Below are 21,029 nucleotides of genomic sequence, written 5' to 3'. Positions count from 1 at the left end.
AACAGGTCAGGACCAGAGCCTATGGAAAAGAAGCACACCAAGAGTTTATACAAAAACCTTTTATTTACTATTTATATTTCTTCTTCCCCTCCCTTTCCCCTGATCTGGAACCCAGCCAGCTTCTAAGGCTTCCTGCTGTCTGCTTCTTGAAATTGGGGTTATAAAATGTGGGAATTTTCTCACCCACAGATTATAGAAGTTGAAGGAACCTTTTCTGCCTGATTGAAGCTACAGCAACTTCCAAGGGGAGCCCCTCAAGCTGGAGGATCCATCCCCTACTGGGTGGCTATGAAGAAGAGATAACCCAGAGGTCACTGTTTCTACACCATGGCAGGCACAAGGCTCTAGAGCTGAACCAATCTCTCACCTGGAGATGGAGGCAGCAGCAAAGGGGCGGGGATAGACAGGATGGGGAGTGCTTCTGGGGAGTGCTGCCACCACCCTTTGGGGTCTTAATCAACACACAGGAAACAGGAGCAGGTTGGCCTGCTTGAAGTGAAGTGGGAAAGAGGAAGGAGAGTGCAGGAGCACAGAGGATGGGTTACTGGCCTGGGGTAGGGTCAGCTGGGCAATTCCCAAGAGAGGTGATAGCCCCCTTGGGAGTAGGCACCTCCTAGCCCCAGAACCACCTGTAAGAGGGAGACCTGCCCCCACTCAAAGGGCTAATGACATAATAAACTGACTTTCGGTCTGAGATCACTGGGAAAGGGCATGAGTTGGCACAGTAAAGGGCAGCCAGCCCTCATCTGCCAAGCACAGGCTCGGCTGCCTCCCTGGTCACCACAGCCCACTCTGATACTGTCACCCCTGCCTCTGCCATTACTGCTCCAGTCTAAGCTCCACATACTCCATGATCCTGTTGGAGACAGATGCTGTCAGCCAGGCACCAGCTGGTGGGATAGAAATGGGGACTCTGTGTTCCAGGGCCTTGCCCTGAGATGAGTCCTACCCTGGGAGATGCAGCCAATCAGGGCTCTTTCCCACGGTCATGCTGCCTTTAGCCAGGCATATAGAACAGCTGGGTCCTCGGGTTCTCTAGAAGACAAGATCCTGGGGAAGCACTCTCAGGGAGGAAGAAGAGCCTTGGAATGGTGTTTGTCCCTCCCGTCCTGTCCCAGATCCTGCTCTCTAGACTCAGAAGTCTGAGTCTGCATCCATGAGCTCTGCCTCCATCAGGTTGGTGCGGGAGTGAACAGGCCCCAGACCCTGCCGGCAGCCCTGAGCCCACGCTGTGGGGGCGGGGGCGCGGGGCAGAAACGGAGCCTGAAGGGGGCTGGGCTCAGGGCAGAAGGGGTTGGAGACCAGGGTCCAGGCTCCCTGCCGACAAGGTTCGCCAGCTCCCCAGGCTCCTGTGGCCACCAGGCATTTCTGCCGGGGCAACTGAGGCAGTCGAGGAACGGCACTGCAGGTGGGAGCAGGGCTGGGGTGGGGAAGCTCAGGGGGTGGCACTAGTGGGCACACCTCCTTCTTCCTCTTCCTCCGCTTCTTCTTCCGCCCCAGGCGCTTCTCCAGCTCTGGGGAGATCTCTGCCTCAACCAGCCACCGGTTGGCTTGCTCCTCTGGAGGCACTGGAGGAGAGAGAGAGAGTACATGCACACAGGGCCCAGGCTCTGTCCCTCCTCCCCTCAGACCCCTACTCTTTTAGCTTGGGACCCAAAACTCTAGACCTCTGGTGCCTCCCCTAAACTTCAGATCCTGCAGGGCCTCTCCTTCCTCCTCCCCTTCTGACTCCCCTGGCCAAAGACCCCACCTTCCTACAGAAGCCCATGTCTTCCTACCTGGTGTTGCCACAGGGGTGACAGACACATCCTGGGGCAGTATGGCTCCTCTCCGGGCCACCATCTTGGTGACATGCTGGGCCCAGGCAGAGGAGACATCAGCTGAGGGCTCGTTGAGGTCAAAGGCCAAACCCGCTGTGGGATGGGGAGGTAAAGATAAGGGTTATTGACTGCTCAGATCCTCACAGTGACTCCCCTTATCAGCACCATTCTCCTTCCTCCAACAAATCCCTCCCACTCTGCTCAGCACAGAAAGCCCACCCTGCTAATCCCAGTGCTCCCTACACATTCCAAACCCAAATGGGGCAGGAGACTTTAAGCTCCCAAAGGGCCTACCTAGAGGCCAGCAATCCAGGTCCTAAAACCCTGACTTATTTTAGGTCAAGAAGAGCAACTGGAGAAAACAGGGAAAGAAGGAAAAGGGAAATCTGTCCTCTCAGAACCAAAGTACCAGCAAGCAGACCCAGAGGCAGAACCATAAAGAAGGCACAGGGCAGAGGGGCAGATGAGGGGCAGCTGGAGAATGGAGAAGAACAAGTGTATGAGAGAGGAGAGAGCGCCTTGATCCTCACGGCCTTCCAAACGGTCCCCACAAGTTCACACCAGCCAGGAGCCCATGGGACAGGGCATCAGGTGGGGGAAGGGGCTGGAGCTCACCCACAGGCCCATCGTGGGAGACGGTGTGCATGCTGAAGGAGAGCTCCTGGCCTGGGTTCTGTAGCAGCTCCCGCCGTTTGGAGAAGGCCTTGGCGATCATCTTGCTCTTCTTGATCCGTTTGGGCTCATCATCACTCTGCCCAGTCAACCTGAGAGGAGAAAGGTGGGGGAGGGAAAGTGGAGGAGCAGCCACTTCCCATCAAAGCTTGTGAAAGACCAGCAAGTTGCCTTCCCTCCAGAGAAGGAGGCTCCAGAAGGTCTCAATTCCTTCAAGGACTCTGAGGAATAGCGATCTTCTCTGAAAAGAAATGGGCCTAGAATGAAGGGCTCCTGTGTGCCCAGCTCTCAAATCACTCGCTTCATTCTTTGAAGATGCTGGCAGCTGGCTCAGCACTTGGCCCAAGACCAGGACCTCAGGCCTTCCAGGGACAGGAGGTGTCACCAGGGGGCAGTGGTGAGCTGCAGGGAAGGTGGCTTTAGGCCACTTAGAGCAGTCCGTTAGAAAACTCACTGTCTGAGGCTATGGGGAAAGTGGGACTAGCTAGCCAAAGTCTAAAGATGGGACGCTGAGGCTGAGAGAGAAAGACACAAAGGTCAGAACAGACTGGTTACCGGCCCCACCTGCACCAGGTGCGCCTCCAAATGAGCAGAGTGGCCTTGGTCCAGACCCAAGTGCTCATGGCAATGCCAGTGCCAAACATTGCAAACAGGTTGATCTTCTCCACCAGGAGACTGGGGCGATTCTTGATCTCACAGTCAGGGATGGGCTTCTTGGTGGGCAGCCCAATGGTCACATTGGCCTGGCATCTACGGGGAAGGAAAGCAGAGAGACAAGACGTTCGGGGCCCACTTAAGTAGGTGCTATGACAATCAGCAACGCCCCGTAGCACTGATTCGCAACACTGTCTTCTCATTAGAGTCACTTGGGGAGCTTTTGATGCCTGGCCCCCAATTCAGGCAATTAAATCAGCATCTCTGGAGAAGGGACTCAAGCAATCAGTGTGTTTTAAAGCAACCCAGGTGATCTGATGTGCAGCCATGGTTATGAACCACGCCCTACAGTCTAGAGCCATTGAGAAAGAGCCTGACGTAGTCAGGATGTGGACCCGTGTCAATTTTGATGAGCATTTTAAATGTTAACCATGGGAATTGCAAGTGCTGCACTTCTTTTGGCAACTGAGATGATGTATCCTCTCAGATTCATCCTCATTACGACACAAAAAAAATGGTAAAAAACTAGCAAACATTAACATGCTATTAAACTAACATAGAGCGGTTAACTACTCCTGTTCAGGGATCAACAATAAACTCTGTGAAAGAGTTCCCAAGAATTAGAGAGCAACTTCTGTGATGTGAATTGGCTTCTAACAGCTACAAATACATCAGCCAGGCAGGCCATGAGGATACAGAGGGCTTAAGCAAGGAACTGAAGGTTATTTGTCATGATTGGTAAATGACAGAATAAAGGATGTCTTGGGCACCTTTGGTAAATGACAGAATAAAGGATGTCTTGGGCATGGTGGCCAGTTTAATCTGCTGTCAGAAACAGGGAATTGGAAGAATTTCTGCTGCACAGCAGAGGAGGGCCTCTACCTACATCCTACCTCAGCTCCTACCACAGCTGCCTCCAAGCCCCCAGTCCCTCACTCACAGCACGTAGTCCCGGAAGCTGCGCTCCCACTCAGCCTGGTTGAAGAAGTCATAGAAGTGGCAGCTGAAGGTAATGAGCACGAAGCCAAAGGCCAGGAAGCCAAAAATGCCTGTGAAGGAACAGGGGCAGGACAGGACATGACCAACCCCAGGTATCGCTGCCCTGGGACAACTCAGTCTGGGGTAAATTTAAGCTGGACTCAGTTCAAGAAGATTACTCTCCAAAATAAGGCCAAAAGGACACTTAAGGCAACTGTGTGAAGACTAAAGGGAGAGGGGAGTGGGCATTAGGTAGCAGTCTTGGCATGAACTCTAGAATTCTTCTACCTGAAAAGGCTGTCTTCTATTGAGCTGTCACTATCACCACCACCACCAAGACACACACATCATGCCCTCATCCCCATCACTGCTAACTTGACCCACTGACATCCTCCAAGACCCTTTCCTGCAGTTCACATGGCCCCAGGAGAATGCAGTACTGGGCTGGCCAGAACCTCAGGCCAAAGTCCCCCTGACCCACTCACCCAGGCGCAGCATGGTCTCGTTGATCTTACTGGCAGCCTTCTCGCTCAGCAGCCCAGGGTGGTTGCTCTTGATGGAGAACAGAGTCATGACTCCTGAACAGAGGGAGACCTCAGACATAAGCGGGAGTGAGGCCACTCTCTAGGGGGATGGAGGTATATATGGGGAGGTCTCATGACCCTGGAGTCCTGTGCTGATTTAAACCTTGGGGAACTGAAGACACTAGAGAAATGGAGAACAAGTTGGTGGCAGAGACCATAGGGAGGGTTGAGAAGAGAGAGGGAGCCTCAGTCCTGGCCTGACCACCCCTAAGTAAGGCTATGAGGTCAAAGCTGCTGGGACAGACAAGGCATAAAACAGTGCTGTCCAACAGAAATACAACATGAGCCATTAAATTTTCTAGTAGCCTCATTAAAAAAGTAAAAGGAAACAAGTGAAATGAATTTTAAACCCAGTTTATCCAAAGCATGGTCATTTCAACATGTAATCGATATAAGAAATGATTGAGATATTTTCCATTCTCTCATACCAAGTGTTCAAAACGCAGAGTGTATTTTACGGTCTCATTTTGAACTAGTTTCATTTCAGGTGGCTGATAGCCACTGTGACTAGTGGCTACCATCCAGGACAGCACAGATACCAAACACCCGTCGGAAGTCCAGACACATTGCCACAAAGAGGGAAAAGAGGTGGGCTGAACAGAAGGCCGAAGATGCAGGGTGAGGAAATGGAAGTTTACAAAGAAAGCCCGGCAAAGGTGAGCTAAGTAGATACAAAGGCAATGTGGAGGTGGCAGGTCAAGTCAGGGAGAGTGGAGAATAGTGAATCCATGTATCTGGTGAAAATTGTGCATGGGGGTTGGTGGTAGAAGGTGGGAGTGAGAACCTGAGCTCCAAAACATCAAGGGTATATATAAAACTGGTGCACGTATACATGACCAAAGGCTCCAAATTGGTCCGTGTGGACAGGGAAGATTGCTGAGGGTGTTTGGCACACAAGGGCATCTGGCCAAGGGGGTGAGTGGGGACTGGAACCCAGCCCAAGCTCCACTCGCCCTGGAACAAGGCTCTGGGGAAAGGGGTGCATTTTTCTGGCCAGCACAAACACACACTGTTCCCATACCCAGTGTCCAATTGTGCCCACCTAATTTGCACCAAGGCCCTCTGTGGGCTTGCTGAGGTCCCAGTGGGAAGGTGACAGAGCTGGCAGCTCCTAGTGCCTAATTACACATAGCAGATGCTCAGTACTTTCTGTTGCCCGACTGGCCCTGGCCTGGTCTTCACTCACCTCGGATGAGGAAGTAGCCTCCCACAATGAGCACCAAGCCAATTGGGGCCAGCACGAAGCCAGCGCGGTATCGGTAGTTCTTGTAGCCCACAAAACAGATGCCGCTCACAGAGTCCCCATCTACCTGCAGCAGGAGGGGACAGGGAGGGACAGGCTGAACCTGTGGCCTTCTCACCCAAGCCCACGCCACACAGGTCTCCAGCCACCTCCCAGCCACTATACCTGGGCCACGGCAAGGATTGCCACCGTGAGCACAAAGGGGAGGGACCATGTGAGCAGGTGGAAGTAGGAGGTCTTGCCCGAGAGAGGCTGGTAGGTGGTGCCCAGGGCTTTGAAGGAGGTGTGCCAGGCATAGGTGAGGACCACAAACCAGACCACACCAGCCATCAGAGCATAGTACACGATGACAAAGATGATGACGCAGGACAGGGTCTCGTTGGAGCTGTGCAGAGGCGTAGGGTGTCACTTGGGGAGGTCATTCTGTACTCCCTCAACAAAGTTGGAGGTTATACTTCTTCAACCCCCAACCTTGATCCAAGACCCTTTGTTTCTAGAAGTTCCTAGGAGGCAGAGCTTGAAGACAGAACCCAGGTCATATTTGAAGAGGATAAAAAAGATGCCTTTTTGAACAGATGCAAACAACCAAGGTCCTAACACTGAAACCTAAACGATGCAAGGCAGCAGAGCCGAATCCCTCAATGACATCTCGGTTTCATGTCCAACCTCTGCTTTTTCCACGGTAAATATGCATTTAATCAGCCTTTCTCCCCCGACCCTCACCTCTGTGTCCCCAAGACACCTACGTGGGCTCCCCAAGCCTCATGGTGCCATCCGCACGGCAGACGATTTCCCGGCGGGCACCATCCATGAACTGGGCCAGCCAGCCAATGCTGCCCACAAAGAAACACGCATTGACATAGAAGAGAATAACAGCAGGGTAGCGATTCGAATTCCGCCAGTCAGCAACAAATGTGGCCTAGAAGAGAGAAGTGGGGCCTGTTCTGTGAGGCTGGGGTTCTTTCGCTGTCTCAGATGCAGCTCCTCAGATCCCCGGATCCCTTATGGCTACCTGCCCTGGGGCCGCCCCACCAAGTTCTCTTCTCCCCACCTCCCTCTCTGCTCCCAGAGCCCAGCCTCTCTTGTTGACAATCCCATTTCCTTTCCATCCTTCAGGCTGAGGGTTTCCAGGGACCCGCCTGCCTCTCCCCTGACACCCCGACCCCCACCCCAGGCCTGCTCTCAGCTGACCAGGGTGAAGAGTGTGCAGAGGCCGGTGACGGCACCGAAGGCGGCGATGTAGCTGTGCATGTCCCGGTGCTCGGCCTCGGTGAAGAGCGGGTTCTGGCACTGGATCCCGCAGCCCTCCACGTCCTCGTACCAGCTCTTGGGGTTGTCGGTTCGCACCAGGGGAGCCTCACACTGGCCCGAGCTGTTGAACTTGATGTTCTGTACTTCATTCTGGCACCAGGGGAGGGAGGAAAGTGCAAAAGGGAGAGGGAGGCTCAGGGGCAAGCCCTTCGTTAAAAAGAAGGTTCAGGGACAGCCTGGCAGAGTGGCTAAGAGCACAGGTCTGGAGACAGACTTCTGAGGTGTGAATCCCAGACTTGCCGCTTAATGGCAGCGTAACCGTGGGCAAATTATTTGACCTCTCTATACCTCAGTGTCCCCAACTATAAGATAGTAGTACCTACTTCATTGTGTCTTTTAAGGGTTAAATGAATAAATATACATTAAATGCTTAGAACAGCATTTGGCATGCAGTAAATAATAATACAATTATTACTGTTGCTATTATTACTACACTTATAATCTATCCTTCACCCCCAGAACTAGATCACACTCCCCATCTTGGTGTCTCTAGCTGCTTTACATGTGCATGCCCTGACTCTCCAACTATATGATAAACTTCTTGACAACAGGTTCTTGTCATCCACAACTTCTTTAACTCCCCAACACAAACAGAATGAGCACTGAAAAATTACTCGCTGGACACAAATTATCTTTTATAAATAAATAGATAGCCCTGACAGTCGGACCTAGCCCGGGAGCTTCCGTTCGGGTTTGTAGCCTATTGACCCCAAGGTTGTAGACTTAGCATCTCCCAGGGACACGGCTCTCAGCACCCTGACCCTGCTTGCTGGACCCGGCCCTCTGCCTGGTCCTGTCCTGCCCATCCCAGATAGCCAGGACCTTGTCCCGACAGACTCACCGGGCAGCCTTCGGGGAAGTGGTCGGGGGTGCAGCGCAGGAAGTCGGGCCAGCCGCGCTCCCTCTCCACGATGGCACAGGGGCCACGGGTGGCCTGGCAGAGGGTGCGGCTGGGCAGCTCCACCCGATCGTTCTCGCACTTGGGCATGTACACAGCACACAGTAGGGGCTGGATCACTGCCCAGCAGCGGGGGGCGTTCCGGAGGCCTGGCGGGTGGCAACAGTGTGGACATATTGGCCGAAGACCCCTCCTCACTCTGATCCACAGCCGCTGCCGCATCCCTGTGTCCCCAGGCCTAAGGCACCTGTCTCGTTGCCACATTGCAGGTCACTCCTGCTCAGAGCTGTCAGGCACAGTGTTTCCCCACAGGGCATTTGGGCAGGACAATTCTCTAGGCTACAGGACTGTCCCCATGCATTGTAGAATATTTAGCATCCCTCGACCCCTCTCACCAAATGCCTCTCACCAAATGCCAGTAGAGCCCGTCAATCATTGGGACGACCTAAAAACACCCCCAAATACCCATCCTCTTCAGGAGTAGTCACTGAAAAAAGGCCTGAAGAGGAAGTGATACTGGTCACACCAATTTTCACCCTAGTGAAAATTTACTGAGCTATGATCTGTGTAATTTTCTGTCTGTACATTATAATTCAGTTAATTTTCTTCCAAAAAAAAAATGACCCTCATTCCCAAATGCCTTGCTCGGGAGTAGCAGTGCCTCTGGTTCCGAGTCCCAGGCTGATTTACCCTTTCAGGAGCATTCTTAAAAGCTCTGCTGGCCTCTCTCAGAGGAAAGGAGGGCCCCACCCCTCATCAGCACCGTTCAGCAGAACCAGGAGTTATTTCCCTTTGCCCAGGCCCCAAGAACTCTTGTTTCTCTTACCAAGCTGAGGTGAGACAGAGGAGAGGTGGGAGCTTAAGAAGAGGTAGTCAGAGGAGCCAGGTACTCCAAAGCCAGAGGAGGAAACAGGAAATCAGACGGAGTGAGACAGGGAAGGCGCCCTCTGTCCAGTGCAGAGGGAGGAAAGGTATGGTCAGCAAGACAGAAACAGACCAGGGTCTCCCAGCGCCCTGCCCCAGCCCAGGCTCCCCCTCTCCTCACCCCAGTAGCTGGGCTCACTCTGCTATCTGTCCCCTTAGCCTCTCCTGACTAACGCTTCAGGAACACCACTTTCCAAGCAAGACGTATTGGGAGAAGCTTCTGAGGCTGTGAGAGCCAACGTGGGTGACTGTCACATAGTCATGCAGAGGGAACAGGTAACCACTTTCCTTTGGGAGGGTTGAAAGAGTCGAGTGGTAAGGAGCACAGACCCTGCAACTAGCTCACCTGCGGCCAAATCTTGGCTCTACTGCTTCCTGGCTGGGTGATCGTAGGCAAATTACTTAATCTCAGTTTCATCATCTGTAAAGTGGGGATAATAGATTTACCTCGTGGAATCTCACTAGTGAAGACTGAGATCACAGAATCTGTTATATAGTAAACACTCAATAAAAGTGAGCTGCTGTGTTACTTGTCTGAGACCTCTGACAGCTCACCGTTCCCATTACTAGTGACAGACAACTCCAGAGGCAGAAAGCAAGTTCCAGCCACTTGAGAAGCAAGATCCTCAGGCAAAGTGTCCAAACCTGACTCAACTCAGAATCACCCAGACAACCTTTCTCACTCTAGATGGAGGCCCACCCTCAGAAATGTCACGTGGGTGGGCCCTGGGGGACGACAGCGCAATAGTGGCCAGGGGTTAGGGGTACCACCAGACTTGCCTATGAACCAGCAGCATGAGGGACTATTTGGAGGGCATAGTATTGTTCTGTGCATTTGTCTAAATGCAAATGAGCAAACAGACCAGGAAGCCATGGGGGTGGGGGTTGGGGCAGAATGCAATGCAATACATCTGTTTCAAGTGTAGTTCTTTAAGTTTTGCCTAAGTCAGAGAACATAGAAAAAAGTTTCCCTTGGATCCTTCGCCATCACCCCCTTGCCCCACTTCAGCTTTGGGCAACCACCCATCTGCTTTCTATCACTGTAGATCAGATTTATCTTTTCCACAGTTTCATATACAAGTAATCATTCTTTTATAGAATAGGGTGTATTCTTTTGAGTAAGCCTTCTTTCACTCAGAATAATGTTTTTGAGATCTGTTCATGTTGGTACATGTATCAGTAATTCATTCCTTTTTATTACTAGGTAGTGGTCCATGGTATGGACATATCAGAATTTCTTTATCCAGTCCCCTACAGATAGATATTTATGTTGTTTCCAGCTTTGGGTATTATTAATAAATCTGCTGTGAACATTCATGCACAAGTCTTGGTGTGAACAAATGTTTTCACTTCTCTTGAGTAAATAGCTAGGTGTGGAATGGCTGAGTCATACGATAAGTATATTTTTTTTGAACAAATAAATTTTTTAAGGGTAAGAACAAACCAATAAAAGATATCTACAGGGGAGTAGATGTGGCTCAAGCAGCTGAGCACCTGCTTCCCACAAGGAAGATCCGGGTTTGGTCCCCAGTGCCTCATAAAAACAAAAACAAACAACAAGCAAACAAATGAAAAAACCAACACAGGGGAGCCAATGTGGCTCAGCGGTTGTGCACTGGCTTCCCACATACAAGGTCCCAGGTTTAATCCCCAGTTCTAGTACAAAAATATATACAAATTTCTGGGATACCAGAAGCTCCCCAGAGAAGGAGAGAAAGGCCTGGAACTAGAAAGTGGGATAAAGGGGACATCAACTTTATTTGAATTGGGAAGCAGATGTATCTCAGTGTCTTAAGTGGTTGAGCGTCTGCTTCCCACACAGGAGGTCCTGGCTTCGGTGTCCAGTGCCTCCTAAAAAAAAAAAAAAAAAAAAAAAGTGGAAAGAAACACACAAAAAAACCAAATCAGGGAGCCAATGAGGCTCAGTGGCTGAGCACCAGCTTCCATCAAGGTCCCGGGTTCAAGTCCCACCCCGGTACCTTAAAAAAGCAACAACAACAAAAAACTTTTATTTGATTTGCTTAATTTATTTTATTTTCATAAAATATGAACCAAAAAGGAAAACTACATGTATAGGTGTTCTAATAATATTAACCTCTGCAGTTTTCTATATTCATAGACTTTTGAAATAATGTTTGCCACAATTTGATCAAGACTTTAAAAAGATGTTTTGGTTGTGGAATTCTGATAATGTCAAGTTTGAGAACCATTGTTTTAAGATTTTTTTTTTTTTTAATTTTATAAAGATAAAATTAGATTAGTGGCCATGCAGGGCCAAGGAAGGAATGCCAAGGGGTGTGGAGTCCCTCCTCCTGGAGCAATGAAATTGTTCTAAAATTTTCAAGATGAATGCACAACACTGCAACCACACTAAGAGCCACTGGCTGTACACCCTGGACAGACCACATGGCATGCAAACACATCCCAACAAAACCACTCAATAAATAAAATAATTCCTGTGCAAGAATAGCTAGAAACAGCAGTCATGCACAGCAGGGGAAACAGAGACACCAAGAAGCAGGGAGCCCTCCTATCCATCCACCCGCTTGTTCCTTGCCTATCATCATTATTATTGAAATAATGAAAATGTTTTAATAACGATCGAAGTGACAAATGCACAACTATGCGATCACACCAAATACGACTGACTGCACACCTCTGATAAACTGCATGCTTAATATGCATCAATAAAATTGATCCATTAAAAAAATACACTTATCATATGACTCAGCCATTCTACAACTAGCTATTTACTCAAGAGAAGTGAAAACATATGTTCACACCAAGACTTGTGCATGAATGTTCACAGCAGATTTATTAATAATACCCAAAGCTGAAAACACCATAAATATCTATCTGTAGGGGACTGGATAAAGAAATTCTGATATGTCCATACCATGGACCACTACCTAGTAACAAAAAGGAATGAATTACTGATACATGCACCAACATTGAACAGATCTCAAAAACATTATTCTGAGTGAAAGAAGGCTTACTCAAAAGAATACACCCTATTCTATAAAAGAATGATTACTTGTATATGAAACTGTGGAAAAGATAAATCTAATCTACAGGGATAGAAAGCAGATGGGTGGTTGCCCAAAGCTGAAGTGGGGCATGGGGGTGATGGCGAAGGATCCAAGGGAAACTTTTGTTTTATATATTCTCTAATTTGGGCATGGTGGTGGTTATACAGGGGCAAAACTTAAAGAATTACACCTAAAACAGATGCACTGCCTTGCATCTCGCCCCGCCCCCGGCCCCTCCCCCTCGCCCCCGGTCCCCTGCCCCCCCAGCTATGGCTCCCTCGTCTATTTGCTCGTTTGTTTTTGGTTTTTTTGCTCGTTGTTTGCGCTCAAGATTCATTTTTAATTGTGGAAAGCAGAAAAGTTTACCCTCTGAAATCCAGAACAAGTCAAGAATGCTGCTATTAGCACTTCTTTTTAACAACATATTAGAAGTCTTAACTAGTGCTATAAACAAAAATAAATAAGAAGTATAATGCTTGAAACAAAAGAGACAAAGCTGTCATTCACAAAGCAGAAAAATTAAACAAGTTTAATGGATTCAAAATCAATTGTATTTCTATATACCAGCAACAAAGAGAAAATTAAATAAATTTTAAAGGTACCAATTAAAATAGTGTCAAAAATATCAGGTATCTTAGAATAAATCTAAGAAATGATATATAAGAACTCTCGGGAAGCGGACATGGTTCAACTGACAGAGCATCTGCCTACCATATGGAGGTCCAGGGTTCTATCCCCAGGCCCTCCTGACCCGTGTGGAGCTGGCCCATGCACAGTGCTGCTGCGCGCAAGGAGTGCCGTGCCACGCAGGGGTGTCCCAGCAGAGGGGTGCCCCACATGCAAGGAGTGTGCCCCACAAGGAAAGCTGCCCCCTGTGGAAAAAAGTGCAGCCCACCCAGGAGTGGGGCCGCACACACAGATGACACAACAAAAAAGAGGTGCAGTTTCCCAATGCCGCTGGATAATGCAAGCGGACACAGAAGAACACACAGTGAATGGACAAAGAGAGCAGACAATAGGGAGGAAGAGAAGAGAAATAAATAAATCTTTAAAAAAAAAAAGAACTCCATATGCAGGAAACTGTGAAAAATATTGAGAAAATGAAGAAAGAGCTCAATATACAAAAATATATAAATGTTTAATGATTGAAAGATTCAATGTTATAAAAATGTTAGTTTTTTTTTTCAAATTTATATATTTGATACAATCCCAATGAAAATTACCAACAAGTATTTCTATATTAAAATGCAAAAGGCATCTATAAAGTAGAGATTCTTATCCTGGGGTTTACAGGGATTCATGGATAGAATTCAGGGATCCATGACCTTGGGTTGGGGGGAGAAATTACACCAAACTGAAATTTAGCATTTCCTTCCATTATGAATGTAAACAATGTACCACAGTAACAATAGCAGTACCTGTAACTTTGTCACAAATGGAAATCACAGACATTTTTGTTGCAGATATCTAAAAATATTTGTAGTGCTCATCACCACTTGAAATTAGAGTATTAGAGCCACACTAAATCTTGTTATTTAATGTATTACTAAAGAAGCACATAAATTATCAAATCACACACTTGTTTTCTTAATATTTTGATAACTATTTCAATACAGTTCATTTCCTTCGTAATCCTAGATGCTTTTTTAAAATTCTATGTGTTTTACTTTATGCATTTAAAAATAGTATAGAGAGAAGAGTCTATAGATTTTACCAGGCTGCCAAAAGGGTCCATGGCTCAAAGAAGGTTAAGAACCATAAAGATATATCTAAGATGGTGTGATATTGACAATCAGACCACTGGAACAGAATAAAGATCCAGAAACATATATTTAGACAGCAGATTTATGGCAGAGCAATAAGTTGAGAAGGATTTCTTTTTTTTTTTTCTAGGCGAATTATATGACACTAAAAGGATAGGTTATTTTGTAAAGCTTTTAGAAGATAATATAAGAGAATATCTCCATAACTTTGGAGTAGGAAAAGATTTTTTTAAAATGAGATACAAAAACCACTACCAGTAAAAGAAAAGTTTGATAAATGACTACCTAAAAGTTCAGAACTTCTGCTCAATGGAACACGCACAAAGAGAATGGAAAGGCAAGCCAAGGGAGTGGATGTGGCTCAAGCAGTTGAGCATCTGCTGCCTACATGGGAGGTCCCGGGTTCAGTCCTCAGTGCCTCCTAAAAACAAAAACAAACCAACAACTAGCAAATGAGAAAATTAACTCAGGGGAGCCAATGTGGGGCTCAGTGGTTGAGACCAGCTTTCTGCATACAAGGTCCTGGGTTCAATACCTGCTCCTGGTACCTCAAAAAAAAAAAAAAAAAAAAAAAAAGGCAAGCCACAGAATAGAAGATATTTTCAATGCATAAAATCAGTAAAGAACTCATATTCAGGTTATATAAAGAATTCCTACAAATTTTATGAAATGACAATAGACTTATAGAAAATTAGACCAAAGATTTGAATAGATGCTTCACAAAAGAAATCTAAGGGGCCAGCAAACATTTGAAAAGGTACTCACCCTCAGTAGCAACCAGGGAAATGCAAATCAGGACCACAATTCCATACCACTACATATCAACTAGACTGGAAAAAGTAAAAGTCTGACAATACTAAGCATTGTGAATTAAGTGGGGCAGTGATGCTCCTTCAATTCAGCTAGCAGAGTGTAAGTTGGCACAACCATTTTTAAACAGGTTGGCATTATTTAGTCAAGTTGAAGGTGTGCATACCCTATTACCTAGCAACTCTACTCTTCTAAGTACATACTTAGAAACCTGTGCTACTACACCAGGATATACGTAAAAGAAAGCTTACAGCAGTGTTAGTCACAGTGGCCAAAAACTGGAGACAACCTAACATTCAACAACAAAATGGGTAAGTTGTGATATGTGCATACAATGGAATACTACTGGGCAGTGAAAAAAAATGAGCGCAAGAACATGGATCAATCGTACATTTTAAATAATGGAGAGTAAAATAAGCAAGACATAAAAGAACAAACAGAGCAGGATTTCTTTAGTATAAAGTTCAAAAACATGCAAAACTGAAATATATTCTAGATTCTAAATCTAGATGGTAAAACTTTAGGAAAAAAACAAGGTAATGATTACCAAAAGTATCAGCATAGTGGCTACCTCTAGAAGAGGAGGGAGAGCGATGTGATTGGAAAAGACAAAGGTGGAGCTTCTAGGAGGATGGGAGTGCTCTATTTCTTCAGCCAGGTCTCCTTTGTAATTACTTGTTACTCAGTACATCTGTTTTATGCACTTTTCTGTATATGTGCGATATTTCACAATTTTAAAAATCTGAAGCAAAAATGAAAACTTGAGTCCACAGGTGTTTTTTCTGTGTGTCTCTACTTAAAAAAAAAAAAAATATATATATATATATATATAAACTGCTTCTGATCATCAGCCAGGTTTGGCAACCACTCTAAGGAAATTCTTCCTGATAATGCCCCTCAAATAACCCACCATCATCAACAACATACCTCCTCTCAGTTCTCACTCGAAGTCTGGGAGGCAAACGAAAAATTCCTTCCCAGCTTCTCTGTCTTTTTCCTCCTGGTTGCACTCCAGGTGGGTGACAGGGCCACACGCCCATGTGCACACACAGAGCCAAGCAGCAGTCAACAAGGAACAGCTACGTGCTTGCTCTCAGGGATCTACTCCCTCACCAACTGCAGGCCTCTCTGCAGTTTTTAACCCATTTACAAATCAAATTTGGTCTAAGGTGGGCCATGGCCTGGATATTACATTTGACTGGTCAGCTTGGAATGCCTAGGAAGGAAAATTTCCAGTTACAACGGGGAGACATGCTGACTGATAGAAGGCCAAGTTCAGAGAGTTGAAAGATAGAGACCTGCATTCTATGCAGACTTAGAAACTGGCCTGGTTTGAGCTATAAACATCCTCACTCGGTGGCACCCTCCCAAAGTCTTAGTTCTCTGGGCCACGAAAGCACATAGTGGCACCTCTCTTCTTCCACTCACACTCCTGACCTGCTGGACATTTCCACTTTGGATGCCCAACAAGCAGTTCAAATTCAATGGCTAAAACTGAACACATGCTTTCTTCCTAAACTCCAGCGGTCTCTTAGTGAAAGAGAATGGGATCACATTCCAGCCAAGCCTGAAACCCTGCTCCTCCGGCTTGCTCATGCCCCGCCTCCACCACTTCAGCAAGTCCTATTGGTTCTACCCCCAAAACTCCCTAGGTTCCATCCGTTTCATCCATCCTGTTATCCCCTTCCTGACCTCCAGCATCCCCTAACCAAGCTCCTGGGCTCTGGGCTTTCCCTCCTTCTATGACTTCTTCATACACCAAAAGAGCTTTCTAAAATACAAATATGATTATATCTCTCTCTTGCTTAAAAGCCTTCGATGGCTCCTCATTTATCTCATACATCTCTAGCTCTCATATGCTTTAATCCAGTTGCGCTAAAATTCTTGTCTCTTTAAAAGTACCAAGCCCACTCTCACCCTTACACCTCTGAGCATACTTTTTCCTCTTCCTTTCCCCTCCTGCCGAAACCTTCCACTGGCCCAGGTAATTCTTACTTATTTCTCAGGTCATGAATTAAATGGCAGTTCCTTTGGGGATCTTCCCTTGCTCCCCAAAACCCTTTGTGTTCCTTCAACACCCTGTCCTTTCACAATACCTTTTGCAGGTATTATTACAGCCTGTTGAATGATCTGTCTTCCCCCTGAAGGCAGGGATGTCTTTCTTTTTCATCTTTATATCCCCTAGAAACTGGCCCAGGTTGTGACATGTAGCAAGCACTCAATACATAACCGAGTGAATGAGTGGATGGCTCAGCATTCTGAGAACACTCAGAGGAGCAAGCTTGGGTTTTAAAAAAAGGGAAGACCAAGTCTCTACCTTCGAAAGATTACAAACAAGGAAGACAACCTAAGGTATTGGAAAATACCTTATCTCATCTAATACCTAAAAAGAAAAAAGAACCCTTTGAGGGCTTGGCGACACTAACCACGTCTAATACTGAATCAAGATCACTATCTCAGGAAGGGACAAATCACTAGCCAGAGACTCCCAGCTGAACATGTACCTTGGGATCACTCTAGCCACCTGCTGACCCAGCTTTGCACCAAACCTGCATCTCTCCCTGCCTCATATAACACCAAGCTGAAAGACCCAATGCAGAAAGAGTCCAACTAGAAAACACACAAGGACCGGACTGAACTGAGTGATGAGAGGCTGAGGCAGAGGAACTCCGGATGAACCCAGGGTGAGTTAACGAACCTTCAGCACCCTGCCCACCAGAGGCAGAGCTAGTGAGGTTTGAACCTGCACAACCAGCAGAAGGCTCTAGCCCATACACTTTCCTGCCCAAATCACTTCTGCCTGCTTAGCAGCTATTCCCAGTAGAGTGGACTGGAAAGAGATTCAAACTCTTCCTCCTCAATTTCATGGTAGCTACAGAGGGTCAGCATCACCCTAGCATTTAACCTAGAACTCAACCATGGATTCCTGCAAAAAATAAATAGAGAGCAACCCTCTCCTAGTGCGAGCAAACTTAGACCTGAAAGTTTGCTAGATTTTTCCATACAGCTGGTTCCTGAACTCAAATCTTATTTTATGTGGTGCTCAAAGTGACCTTGCTTATCCTTTCTCTAGTCTTCCTTTTTCATTCTCTCAGGCTTCTGCTATTTTGCATTTATGTAACTTTAAAGATTGAAATTATATTTTGTATTATATCCCTTCTTATATACTGTGTATCACGCAATTTATACAAACAAATTACCATAAAAAGAGTGTATAGGCAAAATCACATATACCATACATTATGGTAATTTGTGACTTTTTCAAGGATAGTCACACTTCCTGCTTTATGTACTGCCTTTAGAACCTGACCCCCATATAAGATGCAGCTCCACCATCCTCAAGGTTCCCCCTCTGGCATCCGCACTAAGCCCCTAAGTCCTGCCTTGACCAACATCCCAGGGAAGGCCACTCTAATGGCCAGGATGACAATGATGGGTAGTCTACATATACTCCCCCCAATCACAGTCCTCACCATCTGAGCTCCAAGGCAGAACTAAGTTGTGGGGTACCTCAGGACTGTCAAAAGGAGGAGGCTCTCAGGTCTGCTCCTGACTTTATATTTCCTTTCCTTCCATGACAGTTTTGTAATCACACTGGCCAGAAGCTGGGAATGACAAGGCCAGCTCCTTCCCCAACACCCTCTAGTCCCCAGCCGAAAAGGGTGGCAGGTGGGAGATAATTCACTCCACACTGCTAAGGAAAAACCTATTTGGGTTCAGTATGCAGTTTCTCAACACCTGCCATAATACCACTGTGAGAATAAGGCTCTGGGACATGAACCCACCGTGGAAGTATCTACAGGCTCTCAAGATCCCAGACTTAAGTGTCCCTCTATTGTGCTAACGGGCCTGAGGATCCAAATCCCAAAGAGCCCACAAAATAATTGTTGGAATAGTCTTATTCCTTCACAACCTCCAGCAAGGCTCAGAGTCCCCATTTTTCAGATGAGGAAACCAAAATCACAGGTGAAAGCAAGACAATATCAGGGTTCTCTGAACTTCCTGTCCCCCAAAGCAAGAGTTCCTGGACTTGAGGTTACCTTTTAACTATTCATCACCAAGACTTTTCCTTTTTTCTTCACAAATTCCACCCAATTATTTTGCCCTGTCCTCTGTCTCCAAAATGCTTAAATCTCTTCTACCCCTATCTTTCTCTTTTTCCTCTCTAACTCAAAATCTAAGTCTTTCCCCTACAGTCTAGAACTCCGTTTCCAGGGTGGCAGTTTAGTGGGGTATCTCATTTTCTTTAAAAAAAGAAAAAGTCCTTTCCTGTGACCTGGAGCCCCCTTTTCCCGGTACCCTCATTCTCCTGCATCCTTTGCTCACCCAAACCAACTCACGCCTTTTGTGACCGTCTTCTCAACTTCCTTGCCCGCCCTCCCCTACTACCGAAGGTCCTCCAGCACGTAACCTGCCCCCAAAGTTTCAGACTGTCCCTCTAATCCCTCCACCCTCTGCAAAGCTCAGGCCTGAGCCTATTCGTTCCAAAAGTTTCCCCGTTCCACCATCGGAAGCCCCTGGTACCGGGCTCTGGCGCACTTACCCGACCAGAGCACCAGCTTGCCGTGTGCTTCCTCCTGGGAGTCCGAGTCCCCTGCCAGCAACGTGGAGGTAGCCGCGTAGGGCAGCGCCGAGCCCAGGCACACGTTGTAGCGCAGCGGCTCGCAGGGGGCGGCGCGGCCGCAGCGGCTCAGCAGCGACGGAAGGCCGGTCACGGCCGCGCTCCTTCTCGTGCTCCCGCCCGCGCTCCGGGGCCCAAGGCCGGTCGCATTCCCGCTCAAGGCCGCTCCCCGGCCGGGGCCCCCCAGCAGCAGCAGCAGCCCCAGGAGCGGGAGCACAGGCCCCCGCGCGGGCCGGGCAGCGGCCATGGCCAAACCCGCCAACTCAGCAGAAGCTCCGGCGTCCCCACGCGCTCCCCCGAGACCCCCGGCCTCGCACGCGACCCCCGGGGCCGTGCAGGCGCCTCAGGCTCTCTGTGCGCCCCGCGAGTCCGGGGCCGGACCCCCCCCGGATGCTGCGCGCTCCCCGGCCCCTCCGCGCCCAACTTCGCAAACTTCGGAACCCGCGGCCCATGTTGGGCTGCGGAGGCCTGGGCCGGGACGCACAGCTCCCCACCCCCTCGCCTGGCCACTAAGTTGTCCTCAGCGCCGGGAGCCCCCTGCGCCCCCGATCTCCAGCACCATTTCCCCTCCCAACATTAAAACCAACTCCCCGCCGGGCGATGGAGGCCAGGCGCGGGCTGGGGGTGCAGAGCTAAGTTCCCGGCTCCACCCCCGCTCCAGCCCGCCGCCCGGACGCCACTTTCGCCCCAGCGCGCCGCAGCCCCCCGGGTTCCCCCCTCCAACTACCCGGCTCCTTTGTTGCTCCAGCTCGCTCGGCTCTCTGGAATGTACAGGGCCTCGCGGAGCCAAGCCCGGCCCCCCCCTCCACCGCGGCTGGAGGAGGGACTGGCTGAGGGAGGGAAGAAGAGAGGAGGGGACGAGAGAGAGGAGGAGCGCGAGCTTTGGCGTCCCAGGCGCCCCGAGAGGCCAAGGCTAGGGGACTATAGTGACCCTTCCTGCCATCAGCCCGCGCCTCCGGGCAAGAGACGGATGGAAACCGTGGCCCTGAGCTGCAACGAGACTCCACCGACACCTGGATCGTTCTGAGGATCTTTCAATTTGGTGGTCAGCAGGAAGCGGACTCCTCCCGCCCTGCTTTAGGGTGTGAGAGACAGAGGGTGCCTGAAGTCAGCGGGAGCTTCCTCTACATTCCCGTCCTCCGCTCCGCCAATTTTTCTTTCCTACTTTTGGCTAGGTCTTTCCACTTGTCCCAGGGTCCCAGTGAAGGAGCGCCAGGATTTGGGGATCCCGCTTCTCCAATTCCTACCAGCATGAATGGTCAGCTCCATGCTTCCTACCTACCTAAGAGATGACCTCAGGGTCACTCACAGCAGTTGCGCAGCTGCCGTCACCTGTGGGAGCAGGTGTCTGGAAACAAAACGTGCCGACGTGTGTGAAATCTGAACTGTGATTTCCAACCACTGGCACTGTCATATTTTTGGTTATGTCCAGTCCGTGCTTGTTTGCTAGCCAAGAGAGGTTTTTGCTGCGCCCCTTCCCTACTCTGCTCATTTTTTCTTTCCTCCTCCCTTTGCTTGGCATGCTTCCAGTCACAGCACTTGGTTTCACCTCGCAGCAATCTATACCTATAACCAGGGGTTCAGCCAGCACTGAGCAACTCTTCAGTTTTACTGATCTGGCAGCACACTAAGGTAGCTTTTCTTTTCTTACCGCTGAGAGACTAGCTCATAGCCTAGCTGAGTTGGACTAGCAGGGTTAAGTTTGGCCTTTTAAGAGCAAAT

General features: G+C 48.5%; 1 protein-coding gene across 4 annotated transcripts; it reads right to left on the bottom strand.

Moving 5' to 3' along the window:
• Nucleotides 1–44: 44 nt before the first annotated feature.
• On the bottom strand, nt 45–20,028 carry SMO (smoothened, frizzled class receptor). 4 transcript variants are annotated; one of them, XM_071215271.1, is made up of 13 exons: nt 19,867–20,028; nt 19,230–19,280; nt 8,104–8,309; nt 7,143–7,352; nt 6,698–6,870; nt 6,117–6,336; nt 5,895–6,018; nt 4,610–4,702; nt 4,087–4,195; nt 3,057–3,242; nt 2,436–2,584; nt 1,779–1,913; nt 45–1,568 (listed from the first exon to the last, which is right to left on the bottom strand). In XM_071215271.1, exons 3-13 carry the CDS (start codon nt 8,248–8,250, stop codon nt 1,135–1,137), a joined length of 1,980 nt encoding a protein of 659 aa, XP_071071372.1. In that variant the 5' UTR covers nt 8,251–8,309; nt 19,230–19,280; nt 19,867–20,028; the 3' UTR covers nt 45–1,134. The 4 variants fall into 4 exon arrangements, with proteins under 4 accessions (XP_071071372.1, XP_004463275.1, XP_071071373.1 ...); XM_004463218.5 differs by lacking the exon at nt 19,867–20,028 and having other exon boundaries at nt 19,230–19,791; XM_071215272.1 differs by lacking the exons at nt 19,230–19,280; nt 19,867–20,028 and adding an exon at nt 9,431–9,478.
• Nucleotides 20,029–21,029: the final 1,001 nt, after the last annotated feature.

Source organism: Dasypus novemcinctus, chromosome 5 (genome assembly GCF_030445035.2).
Source record: "Dasypus novemcinctus isolate mDasNov1 chromosome 5, mDasNov1.1.hap2, whole genome shotgun sequence".
NCBI lineage: Eukaryota > Metazoa > Chordata > Mammalia > Cingulata > Dasypodidae > Dasypus > Dasypus novemcinctus.
Note: the sequence above shows the minus strand (reverse complement) of the source record. Positions and strands in the feature narration are given on the sequence as shown.

Excerpts from the sequence above, each read along its gene's own strand:
- SMO (XM_004463218.5), bottom strand. The coding sequence starts at position 19,554 with ATGGCCGCTGCCCGGCCCGCGCGGGGGCCTGTGCTCCCGCTCCTGGGG. Across the intron at positions 4,196-4,609 it reads CGAGACCATGCTGCGCCTGG|GCATTTTTGGCTTCCTGGCC; the intron begins GTGAGTGGGTCA and ends GTTCCTTCACAG. Across the intron at positions 3,243-4,086 it reads AGCTTCCGGGACTACGTGCT|ATGCCAGGCCAATGTGACCA; the intron begins GTGAGTGAGGGA and ends CCTTCCCCGTAG.